The sequence below is a fragment of the Micromys minutus genome (genome assembly GCF_963924665.1).
Source record: "Micromys minutus genome assembly, chromosome: 29".
Classification (NCBI taxonomy): domain Eukaryota; kingdom Metazoa; phylum Chordata; class Mammalia; order Rodentia; family Muridae; genus Micromys; species Micromys minutus.
The window spans coordinates 33,632,262-33,644,271 of NC_137964.1; the positions used below are offsets into that span (position 1 = coordinate 33,632,262).

Below are 12,010 nucleotides of genomic sequence, written 5' to 3' on the forward strand. Positions count from 1 at the left end.
CAGTTAAAAGATACTAGGCTTTTTCTTTTCTTTTGTTTCTTCCTCCCTCCCTCCCTCTCTCTCACTCTCTCTTTCTTTTTTAAACAGGGTCTCAATAAGTATTCCTGGCTGGCCTGGAACTCACTGGGACCCATCTTCTTCTTCTGCCTCCTGAGTATTGCTGGGCCTTAATGAATCCTTGAATTGCTTCCATGGTTTTGATATCCTAAATCATACGTCTAGAACAAAATTCTTTCGGTACCTCCTTTAGTTCTATCTCATGTGTGGCTTACAGTGAGCATGCGTTGGTGTGTGATCTTAAAACATGAGATTACAATTTATAAAAAACAGATATTTTGGGGTCTGCAGAGATGGCTCAGCGGTTAAGAGCACAGGCTGTTCTTCCAGAGGTCCTGAGTTCAAATCCCAACAACCACATAACAGCTCACAACCATCTGTAGCTCCTGTTCCAGGGGTTCAAAACCTTCACACAGACATATATGCAGGACACCTGATATACATAAAATGAAAACAAATTTCAAAAAAAGAACAGATATGCCTTTTAGAGAGATTTATTTATTTTAATTTTATTTTAAATAAGATTTGTTTTTATTTTGTATTCCTTTTTTTTTCCTTGAGACTGTATTATAATTATATCATTTCCTCCCCCAAACCTCCCTTAAGCCCCTTCTTGCTCTTTCCAATTCATGGCCTTTTTTACATTAGTTGTTGTTACGTACATGGATATACATACATACATATATATATATATATATACACACATGTGTGTGTATATAATGTATTTATACACATGTGTGTATATATAATGTATTTATACACATGTATGTGTGTATATATAATGTATTTATACACATGTATGTGTGTATATATAATGTATTTATACACACATGCACATATATATGTATGTTTAAAACATACATACGTGTGTATGTGTGTGTGTGTGTGTGTGTGTGTGTGTATCCCTAAATACATAAGTACAACCTACTCCGTCTCTGTTACTTGCACGTGTTTCAGGACCAACCGTTTGGATTGGATGACCAGTGGGTCTGCTCTTTCCTCAGCTCCCAGCATCCCTTAGTTGCCTGTAATTCCTTGTGTCGGGTTGAGGCCTGGTGTCTCTCCCCGATCTGCTGATTTTTGTTTTACTTGTATGCATGTCTTGCCTGCACGTGTACATGTGTACCACGTGTATGCCCGATGCCTTCTGAGGTCAGAGGGGGGCACAGGATCCCCTGAAACTCGGATTAGAGATGATTGTGAGCTGCCATGTGGGGACTGGAGCCAGGTCCTCTGTGAGAACAGCCATTGCTCTTAGCTGCTGAGCCGTTTCTCCAGTCCCACGAGTATATCCCTCGTTCCTGGTTTGCATCTGGGAAGGCCGAGGCCGAAAGGCATGTGTTTTATGAGAATCTTCTCTGCCTCGTCCTGTGGTGGAGGCAGACGGGCAGGAGAGCAAGAGACCCACCCTTGTGACAACAGACCCTCCCCCTCCGCCATGTTTTTTCCGCTTGCTTCCTGGCACCATTTCCTGAGGATCACAGTTGAACTCTGGGAGCACACATTCAGTCCACAGCGCATACCCACATGTAGGTTAGCAACATGCCCTGGGCCACAGCGCACGGTAAGAGCTGAGGTCGGAGGAGAAACCCATCTCTGCAGTGAACTCCCTCCAGTGCAGGGACCCCATGCCCTTGCTCCACAGGCTGTGCTAGGAGAAAATTCTGTTGATCATAACTATGAACCCTCTTTCCTTGACAGGTTGTCTGAATGCTCTTGCTTCTCTTTCTGACTTGCCTGGTTTTCTCCTGCCTGACCCTCTCCTGGCTAAAAGCCTGGGGAAAGATGACAGACTCGAAGCTGGTCAGCGACGGGTCCTTCTCAGCCACGGAGCAGTCAGAGGAGCAGCTACAGAAACATGGTGACAGCAGCAGTCCATCGCCCACTCCCGACCGGGAGGAGCTGGCCTCCCACAGAGGTCCCAGAGATGCCAGGCAGCGGAAGAACTCCCTGCGATGCTCACACCAGAAGCCTCCGAAGAGCCCACCATGTTCCAGTGACACCTGGCCCTCCCCAGAACTCCAAACCAACCGGACAGCAGCCCCTGGCTCAGAGGCTCCAGATGCCAGTGGGTCGTCCATCCCAGCCAGGCCTCCGAGCCAGAGAACTGTATCCCCCACCAGAGAGGACAAGAAGCAGGCACACATCAAGAGGCAGCTGATGACCAGCTTTATCCTGGGCTCCCTGGATGACAACTCTTCTGATGAGGACCCCAGTGTTGGCTTTTTCCAGAACTCCTCCCGGAAGGGCAGCAGGGCTAGCCTGGGAACCCTGTCCCAGGAGGCTGCATTGAACACAAGTGATCCTGAGTCTCACGCACCTACTATGAGGTAATGGACCTTCATACTGAGAGTTAGAGTGAGATTTGTATCTCTGATTTGCAGTGGGATTTGCTTCTTTCCTAGGCTCCTCCCTTCGATCTTCTAACACCTGTGTTAGAAGCTATGTTGAAGAGCAGAAGGCAAAGCCTGACTGCTTTCTGTTTCCCCCTTTCAGAATTACTGATTGTGCACCTGCTACATGCACCTGCTGTTTGCACCTGCTGTGTGCACCTGTTGTTTGCATCTGCTGAGTGCACAGGGCCCCATGCCAGGAAAGTGGCTTTCTAGAGCTCTCAGCCAAGCTGGGAATGATGATCTTGTGGGTGACAAGTTACCAGTTAAAAAACCCAGGTGATCACTGGAGTCTAGAGGGAGAGACTGCTCTCCCCACCAACTAATGAGGCAGCAGTTCCCTCCTTCCTTCCCTCCTTCCTTCCTTCCTTCCTTCCTTCCTTCCTTCCTTCCCTCCCTCCTTCCTTCCTTCCTTCCTTCCTTCCTTCTTCCTTTCTTTTATTTAGCAGTAAACTATCCCTTCTAGTGCCCAAACAGAATCTTAATTTCTGTCACCTACTATCAGCTGTATTGTTGTTAAAACCAAAACCTGTAGAGTCACTGTGCGTGTGTGTGTGTGTGTGTGTGTGTGTGTGTGTGTGGTGTTTGCCTGCACACATGGAAGTATGCCCTGGAACAGAGCAACTGTGGAGGTCAGAGAACAACTCTACGGTCCGTTCTGAGTCTGGGGGTGGAACTCAGGACGCTGTGCTTTGCTGAGCCGTTTGGTTGTCACGGAGCCTATTCCCTGCTCAGCACACGGCTGGTCGGCGAAGCCCTGGGATCCTGCTTGCTCCGCGTCCCCAGAGCTGAGCTGAGTTATAGATGCTTATTGACACATCTGGCTTTGAGGAAACTGAGGTCCTTCTGCTTTTGCGGCATGCAATTTCCCACAGAACCACTGTCCAGCCTTCCTTCCTTCCTTCCTTCCCTCCTTCCTTTCTTCTCCTGTGTAACAGAGGGTGTCTTTGATTTTCTGATCTTCTTACCTCTGCCTTCTGAGTGCTGGGATTTCAGGCACGGGCCATCACACCTGACCAGTTAGAAATTCTAGGTTTATAAAGTGTAACCAGCCCCAAGTAGTCAGTGGTTATCCTTTCAGTGTGAGTCTGAGCCTACTGGTCAAGGAGAATCTGACTGTGGGAACTAGTTACCAAGTCATCAGGCTTGACCGAACTGGAACATTGCTGTCATTTCCTGAGCCCTAGATTCTCAAAGGTTGTGAGAATTCATATTCAACGTTTAGTATTTCCCAAGTATTTAGTAAGAAAAAAAGAAGTACTTACTAAATAGTTAAAAATAAAGGGAGCTGGGTGTGGTGGTCATCTGTGATCCCAGCACTTGGATGCTGAAGGATTTTGGAGTTCAAAGCCATCTACTGAGCTCCAGGGAGGGAGATAGTGACAAAGGGAAGAGTGGGGGCAAGAAGGAGAGGAAGGAAGAGAACAAAAGAAAGGGACAGGTGTGGTTTTGAAGACCTAAGGTTGCAGAGTTAGGCTTTGTTTAAAATACTGGCTGGGCTGTAGAGAGGGTTCAGCAGCTGTCTGTGTACTGCTCTTATAGAAGACCCGAGCTTGGTTCCCAGCGTCTGATGTCTTCTAGCTGGGCATGTTGGCACCTGTTTAGTCGTTTATGACAGAACTGTGGCAGAAATTATTGTCCCTGTGCTTCTCTTGCCGTTTGTAATTTCTGAGGCGGAGGGAGGCCTTTCTCTGTGTGTTTTGAGGCTAGCCTGGGCTACACAGTGGGTGAGTGAGTGAGGTCCTGTATTAAAACAACCACAAAACCAGAGAGTGCACCCTTAGCCCACTGTCCCAGCTGGTTGGTTACTGTAAATTTCTTGAAGATTGTCTCATCTCTGACATGATTGTGTGGCACTCAGCCTGAGAGATTCCGTTTGGGTTTGGTCTGGGGGTGCCTGGAGACCAGGCAAAACTGGCCACCTCTAGATATTTTATATAACCATGGTGTGGGCAAAGCATCAGGTTTCCTCGGTTCTGGGCAGTCCAAGAGCAGAGCAGACCCTGTCATCCATCTGACGAGGGCCTGGCATAGAATCCTAATATGGCAGAGGCGTCACGCAGGGAGCTGAGCCAGAGTGACAACTCAGGCCTCCCTTCCTCTTCTTAAGGCCACTATGGGGTGAGGGTCAGATCCTCATGACCTCATCTGATCCTAATTCCCCAAGGCCTGGTCTCCAGATATGAATTTGGGGACTAAATCTCCAGCACTTCACGCAGTGTGGTGTGGTGGGTGGGGTGTACTCACACCACAGTAGCTGTTAGCCAGTCCCCTAAACTCCAGAAAGAAATCAGGTTTAGCTGAATACTCGGGCCTTTTCCCATTTCAAAGGCAGATGGTGAAGGCCGGGGAGAAGGCCTGGGTGTCTGTCCAGGACTCTGACCTTATGACAGAACTGTGGCAGAAATGACTCTGCCTGTGGCTCTGCTGCCCCTTGTGGCTTCTGATCAAGGTCCCTGGATACAGCTCTGCTCCACTTCCTGATGCTGGCTCAGTGGCAGTGGACTTCCCCTCCTGCCGTCCTGACCTTCCCAGAACCCTCCTCTTTCTGGCTCTTTGCTCCTTCCACACCAAAGGTTTCTTTGTTCTCACCAGGGCTGGCTGTCCTGCCATGAGACTTGTGACTTGTGTGTTCTCTTTCTCTTCTTCCTCTTCCTCCTCCTCTCCCTTTCTGAGATAGGGTTTCTCTGTGTAGCCCTGGCTATCCCAGGGCTTGCTCTGCACTGGGTGAAGGTGGGTAGGCTTTGAGCATTTGCCAATGCATGGATGAAACAAGCAATGTGTACCCTCTACAGACAAAATCTGCATTCTGGGGCCATGGCCAATTTTTAGACAAGAAATCGGTGGATGGATGGTTGGTGGATCAGTGAATAGGGTAGATACAAGAGTAGGTGGATGGATGGATGCATGGATGGAAGGATGGATGAATGAATGGGTAGAGAAATAGATAAATAGGTTGATGAATATTGATTCTCTTTGGCCCCTCCCTGGACTTGGTTGTCCCTTGAGGACTGAGATTCTCATAGAAATGAGTCAACAAGCAAATGACAGGATGTGGTAAAACAGTCTCTGGATGCAGGAAGACCCGTCCTTGGGCCTCATGTAGTGGGTCTGGTGTAAGATGCTCATCTCAAAGCTGCTGCCTCCCTGTTCTCCTAACGGGCACACCATGGTATTGACTGCATGCTGTGGGGTGGACAGGAAAAGCTCAGGGTCACAACACCGCAGAGCTGTGCGGGACGTTATGACACGGAGCTTTCTTCACTAGTGTGGACCCCCTTCCTGCAGGCCTGCCCATCCTGCTGCACAAACCCACGAAGGATCAGGTGTTGTGTGTCATGTGCTGAAACAGTCCTCAGCACACATGGGCACAGAAAATGCTGGGATTTCACAGTTGTACTGTGTGTGTGAGTGTGTGTGTGTGTGTTTGGTGGCGTGTGTGGTTCTGTGTGCAGCATGGGTGGTATGTGTGCTAGTATGTGTTACTGTAACCACACACATGTGTGTGTGGTCATGTGTGTGTGGTCATGTGTGTGTGTGGTCATGTGTGTGTGTGTGGTCATGTGTGTGTGTGTGGTCATGTGTGTGTGGTCATGTGTGTGTGTGGTCATGTGTGTGTGTGGTCATGTGTATGTGTGGTCATGTGTGTATGTGTGGTCATGTGTGTGTGGTCATGTGTATGTCTGGTCATGTGTGTGCATATGGTATGTGCAGTTTATGTATGTGTTGAGTTTGTGTGTGTACATGTGTGTCAGAGTGTGTGCAGAGGTCAGAGGTACATTTTGGAGTCAGTTCTGCTTCTTTCTACCTTGAGAGTCCTGAGGACTGAACTCAGGCTGGCCAAGGCTGACCTTGAACTCCTGACCATCCTGCTTCCGTCTCCCAAGAGCTGGGAATCACAGGCACTTGTCTTGGTGAGCAGTGTACACAGCGCTGGGGCCTGTGGCCGGCAAACACTCTCGTGAGCTGCAGCGATGCCCCTTCGCTTTCTTTTGGTGAGAGCAAATCATACAATGGTTTTATGGATCAGAAGTGCGGAGAGGAGATTCGGTCCAGGTCACATTGGAGAGTAAGGAGCGGCCATGCTTGTCAATGCACAGCTTCCCATCCACCGCTAGCCACTCGCTGAGAGGTCTTGCTGTCCTGTCGAGTCACTGACCAAGATCTTCCCTCTGTAACACCCAAAAGATAAATTTCGAGGCTCATAGGCCAAGAGGAAGGCTTAAGAATTAGTCAGGACCACAGCTCCATTTGAGCGACTTCATTCAAAAGTTTGGGAACTCATGTCTGTAATCTCAGCACTTGGGGAGGCTGAGGCAGGAAGGTCAGGAGGTCGTGGCCAGCCTCAGCTACAGAAGATTCTGTCTCAGAAAAAAAAAAGAAAAAGCTAAGGGGGGCATAGAGGTGGGGGTTCATGTTGTTTGCATGAGGCAGGTCGGGACAATGTGTCGTACTCCTTCCTTCCCATCTTTTATTCCTTAATATTAAATATGGACATTAAATATGGATAGAGGAAAATCTACCAGGGTGTGGTGGCGCCCACCTGAAGTCCAACCTATAGGATGGTTGAGGCAAGAGGATAGCCCAGATCCAAGGCTTTGCCTGGGCAGCTGCAGAAAACAAAACAAACAAAACAATTTGTCCCCAGTGACTTCTCAAACCCGTGTGTTTCTGATGACCTTCGTGGCGTGGAGGAGTGCAGTCTGGGGACCGCTGGGATGCGCTGCTTGCCTCCTCACTCTAGGCTAGAGTTACGGGGCTCAGGAAGAAGATGGCACTGGTAAAGCACCTCTACCACCTATTCCGACAGCCTGGGCTGTCAATATACCATACCAATCTGTGATCAAATCTGTGTACGGTGACCTGCTTTCTCCTGCCAAAAAGAATTCAGGCAAACCCATACCAAACTTGCTGCTGCTACTCTCGTGGTCTGGCAGTGTGAACTACTATCCTAGACTCCCGCGTGAAAGTTTGGAGGTGCCTTTCACGCTGTTAGCAGGGACGTTTTATCCGAAGAACGTTGAGGGAGTGCTGGGAGTCTGGAGATAAGAACCTCCCTCGCTGCCAGGAAGCTGCAGAGAAGGGCCCTTCTGCAGGATCCTGAGCTGGTCAGGGAGGGCTGTTTAGGGTATCTTCATTTCCTGTTTGATGTGGTTACTTTAAATTGGTCAGGGGGAGGGTGGATACTTCTGGGTACTGGCTTGAAACTTCCAAAAAGAAAGACATATCAAACCCAAAGAGGGTCTCTCTGTGTCTCTCTCCTCTCTTCTCTCTCTCTTCCTTCCCCTCCCTCTGTCTTCCCTCCTTCCATCCTTTTCCTCCTCCTCTTTTGAGGAGGTGAGGTTAAAACCATGGGAAAACTTTCTAGAAAATCTAAATTGAGAATTTTGCTCACCCTTTCTTACTTTTCTTCAAGTGTCTAACACATCTAACCTCGGACTCTTGTATACCCAGGGTAAGGGTCCCAGTCGTGGAGGCAGGGTGCTTAGTGCCCCCTAGAGGGCGTAGAACTAAGGGCACAGGTACCCTACCACTAAGCCCCGCCGTAGCCACACCCCCAATGGCTCGTTGCCTGGCTCGAACGAAGTTCTCCAGATCCCACTTATTGCTGTCCCTACGAGTAATGTCCATCACTGGCCCGCGCCTTCCTCACCAGTGCTGCTAGGGAGCTGTGGGGATGAGACAGGGGGCTCCCGGGCTTTTCCACGTTCTGTTGCTGCTTAGTGGGGGTCCTGGTGGGCAACGAGATGGCTCCGAGGGTTAAAGGGCTCGCCGCCAATCCTGATAACCAGAGTTCAGTCCCCAGGACCCATGTAGTGGAAGGCGACAACCGATCGCCACAAATTGTTGAGGAAGGCCCATAAATAAATAATTAGATGTAACTTAAAAAAATCTTTCAAGTGCTTGTTGAAAGGGCCTTAAGAGAGCGACTGCCCTCTTCTGGAAAGTTTTCAGTATTTTCATCGGATCCCTACCATGAGTGTCCAACATTTGGACTGCATTGCAGAGGGCTGTGGTACCCGCAGCCGCCACCTCTCGGGGGCGCTGGGGAGGGAGATGAGAGACCTCCTTGAGCCTTAAACTCAAGGTCAGGGGCAGAAGAATGGCACAGGGACGGCCCCGGAGGAGGCGGTTCCCGGGCGGGGCAAGTCCCAAGGGGCGTGGCCTGATATTCATGGAGCGTGACGTCAGCGGGACATGTAGGGCGTGGCCAGATTTTCAGTGCATGGGAGGAGTCGGGGTGCCGGGTGAGAGGCGTGACCGGAAGCCAAACTGGAGGCGTGGCCTGGGCGGGGCTGTGGCTCTGGCAGGGCGTGGCCAGGAGGGTCTTGGCTTGGGTTTCCAAGAGTAGGGAACAGTTCGGGATGGCTGGAGAGGCTCGCTGTCCCGCGACTCACAGCTGTCACAAGCTGCGGCCAGAGCCCTTCCCCGAGGACGCCTCCGCCCCTGGTGGCGAGCTGGCGACCCCGCTGTGCCTTAGGAACCGGGCTTGCTCGTTTCCCGTGGTTAGGGGGTGCAAACTGCGCATCCCTCGCTCAGCTGGGATTGGCCGGTGGGCTGGGCAACATGAGCCCTGCCAAATGCAAGGTCTGTTTCCCTGAGCTCACAGGAAAGTAAGTAAGCCCGTGATTTTAATAACTGCTTTTGCAAACTTACGCACCCCTCCCCGTCCAGGTCTATTGTCTGCCCATTGGTACCCCGCCTTTCCCCTTCTTCCGCTCAAAGAAACGCGAACTTAGCTTGGCCGCTCTAGGAAGGAGCCCACTTCTCAAACTTGAGGCCTAGGTGGGCACCCAGTGACAGTGTTTGGAGAACGCTACCCAGCACACAAGTGCCTCAAGATTGATCCCTGGATCGCACCGCCCTCCCCTCCGTCTTTGTCCCTTTGGCCTTGAGAAAATAACGTCTGTGGGAGGCAACACTTTTTGAGTCTGAAGTTGGGAAAACCCAGGCACCCTGAGCAGGCTTTGTATTTAACTTCACTTTCTGAGCGTACTGATTGGGCAGAGCTTCTAGTTTCATGTACCCCACTGTTTCTTTTCTTCCCCCACTTCATTTTGTTATACTTTAAAACACTCACCGAAGGGATGCTGTATTTGTTGCTGAGAATTCAGCCCTTTATCCTAGGGTGCAGTGCACAGTGCTCAGGCAGGAGGATTGAGTTTGAGGCCAGCTTGGGCTTATAGGAAAACCCATACACATAAAGCCTCCCCTCCCCCCAAAAACCCACAAATGAACAAATTCTGGAAATTAAAGATAAACACGAAGAGGAGTAAAGATATAATCCCTGTATCATAACCTACTTCTAGTCTTTTTAAAAGATGATTTATTTTATGTATGAGTGCTCTGTCTGCACCTACACCTGCACGCCAGAAGAGGGCATCAGATCTCATCACGGATGGTTGTGAGTCACTATGTGCTTGCTGGGACTTGAACTCAGGATCAGGTTCTGAGCCAGTGCTCTTAACTGCTAAACCATCTCTCCAGCCCATCCCCCGACCCAAGCTGGTTCAGCAAATTATGAGTTTATCTGCGTTTATCTTGCCTGAGAGCAGTGGTTTTTATGTTTTTAACTAATTGAAAACAATCAAGAGAAAAACTGTGTGAATGCTAAAAGTTCAAAGGTCAGAGTGCACACATAAAGTTTTATTAGCACACAGCTTTGCTCACTGGTTTCTGGCATCTCTCGATAAAAGGAATCCTGAGTAGTGGGACAGAGGTCAGACTGTAACACCTGAAGCGTCAACTAGCTGTGACTTGCCAAGCCTTGCTCTAGGCACCATGCTTTTTCTGGGTCCAATTGTTCATGTTAATGGATGCACCTTAAAATGTGCAAGCAGTCACTGTAGCCGGCATCCAAGCTGTGTCTCCTGTTTGTCATAAACGTGCAGCATCCTGCCGCCGAGTCACTGCCTCCTTCTGTGTTACTTCCTCCCGGTAGATTTACCTGGTCCTTAACGATCACACACACGTGCCGTGGATAACGCTCACCTCTGAGAACAAGACGGGCCGTAGTTGTGTTTGGGAAGAACGACTTGTATCTTCCAGGAACTCCCAGTCCGGTGGGTAGCAAATGTCTGGTCAGTTCAGCAACCTCCCTTTCCTGTGGCTTTTCTTCTTATCGGTCACAATCTGAAAATACTGAGTTAAAAATTCTAGACATTGCCAGGTGACGGTGGAGCACGCCTTTAATCCCAGCACTTGGGAGGCAGAGGCAGGCAGATCTTTGAGATGTTGAAGAGAGCCTGGTCTACATAGTGAGTTCCAGGATAGCCAGGGCTACACAGAGAAACCCCGAGTTAAAAAAAAAAAAAAAAACACAAAAAAACAAAAAACAAAACAGGAACAACAGTGACAAACCTAGACAGGATTCTTACTTTAGGTTGTGGAACACCCCAAGAGAGGTGATGGAATCTTGTGTTAGGGTCCCACCTGGGACACAAAGCATCCTCTTGTGCAGTGTATCCACTCTGTATATGCTGCCTGCTCCTTAGTTACCCACTGCTGCTCCTGGCTACCATGTTGCCATTATGTTACCTTGCTACTTCTGCCCAGGTAACCCTTATTTTTCTTAACAGTGACCCCCAAAGCAGGAGTGTGGAGATACCAGAAATCATACGAGAATACCTTATTATTATATTTATTAATTTATCGAATGATACATAATCAATGTTTAATATTTATATTTATCTATACATCAATAATAAGACAGATGTATTTCTTCATATATCTATTAATGTTATTGTGGGTCTCTTCCCATGACTCACTGGTAAGCTACACTTTATCAGAGGAATGCATATATAGGCAAACAAGCGAACCCGTGTCTAAGGGGCTCAAGACTGCTCATAGTTACAGGTTTGCAGCTCACATCTATGACCGGGTTCCCTGGGAAGCTCCCATGGCTCTAACTCAAGGTCCCGGCTCTCTGGGTGGTCAGGGCTGATGGCACCAATGTGCTTTACAAGGAGGCTGGCTAGACGGCTGTCCACTGTCATCATGCCTGCTGCCACCTGTGGGGTGCTCTTGTGGTGCATGGATGGGTGCTTTGTAGGTGTCAATGGCAACGTCACATACTGCAACCACCAGCTTCTCTGCCTCCTGAGTGCTGGCAATAAAGGTGCACTGCCATGATGTCACGTAGCCCAGGCTGGCCTTGAACTCTCCCTTACACCAAGGGTACATTCAATTCCTGCTCCTCCTGCCTCTGTTTTCTGAGTGCTGAGCCTGGGATTATGGGTGTATATTCCTGTGACACACACACACACACACAAACACCCCTCCTGTTGACCAAGCCCCCATGTCAGCCTAGCTCAGAGTCAGTGTGCTGTTTTCCCAAAAGGACAAATAGTAAATACTTTCAGTGACAACACAGTGCTTCCTGCTGTTTCCTGTGGCAGTAGCTATGCATTAAAATGGGGTCTGGCATGTTCCATTAAGGGACCCTGAAATGGGATGTTTGTGTAATCTGTTGTGTATCGTAATATAGAATTCTTTGGATCCCCCTCCCTGAAACACTTAAATCTGTTTAAGCCATGCACAGCAGATTTAGTTTGTCTCAG

At 49.1% G+C, this 12,010-nt stretch overlaps 1 protein-coding gene across 5 annotated transcripts in view; it reads left to right on the forward strand.

Annotated features, from left to right (window-relative positions):
- Positions 1 to 12,010, forward strand: part of ACACB (acetyl-CoA carboxylase beta) — a 94,269-nt gene that overhangs the window by 17,525 nt on the left and 64,734 nt on the right. For 4 of the 5 annotated variants that reach the window (XM_080940511.1, XM_080940515.1, XM_080940512.1 and 1 more), the window contains exon 2: positions 1,759 to 2,387. In XM_080940511.1, coding sequence (XP_080796637.1) covers positions 1,768 to 2,387 — 620 coding nt within the window. In that variant the 5' untranslated portion in view covers positions 1,759 to 1,767. Of the gene's footprint in view, positions 1 to 220; positions 238 to 1,758; positions 2,388 to 12,010 lie in introns of those variants that run through there. The other variant, XM_080940514.1, reaches the window with a different exon arrangement.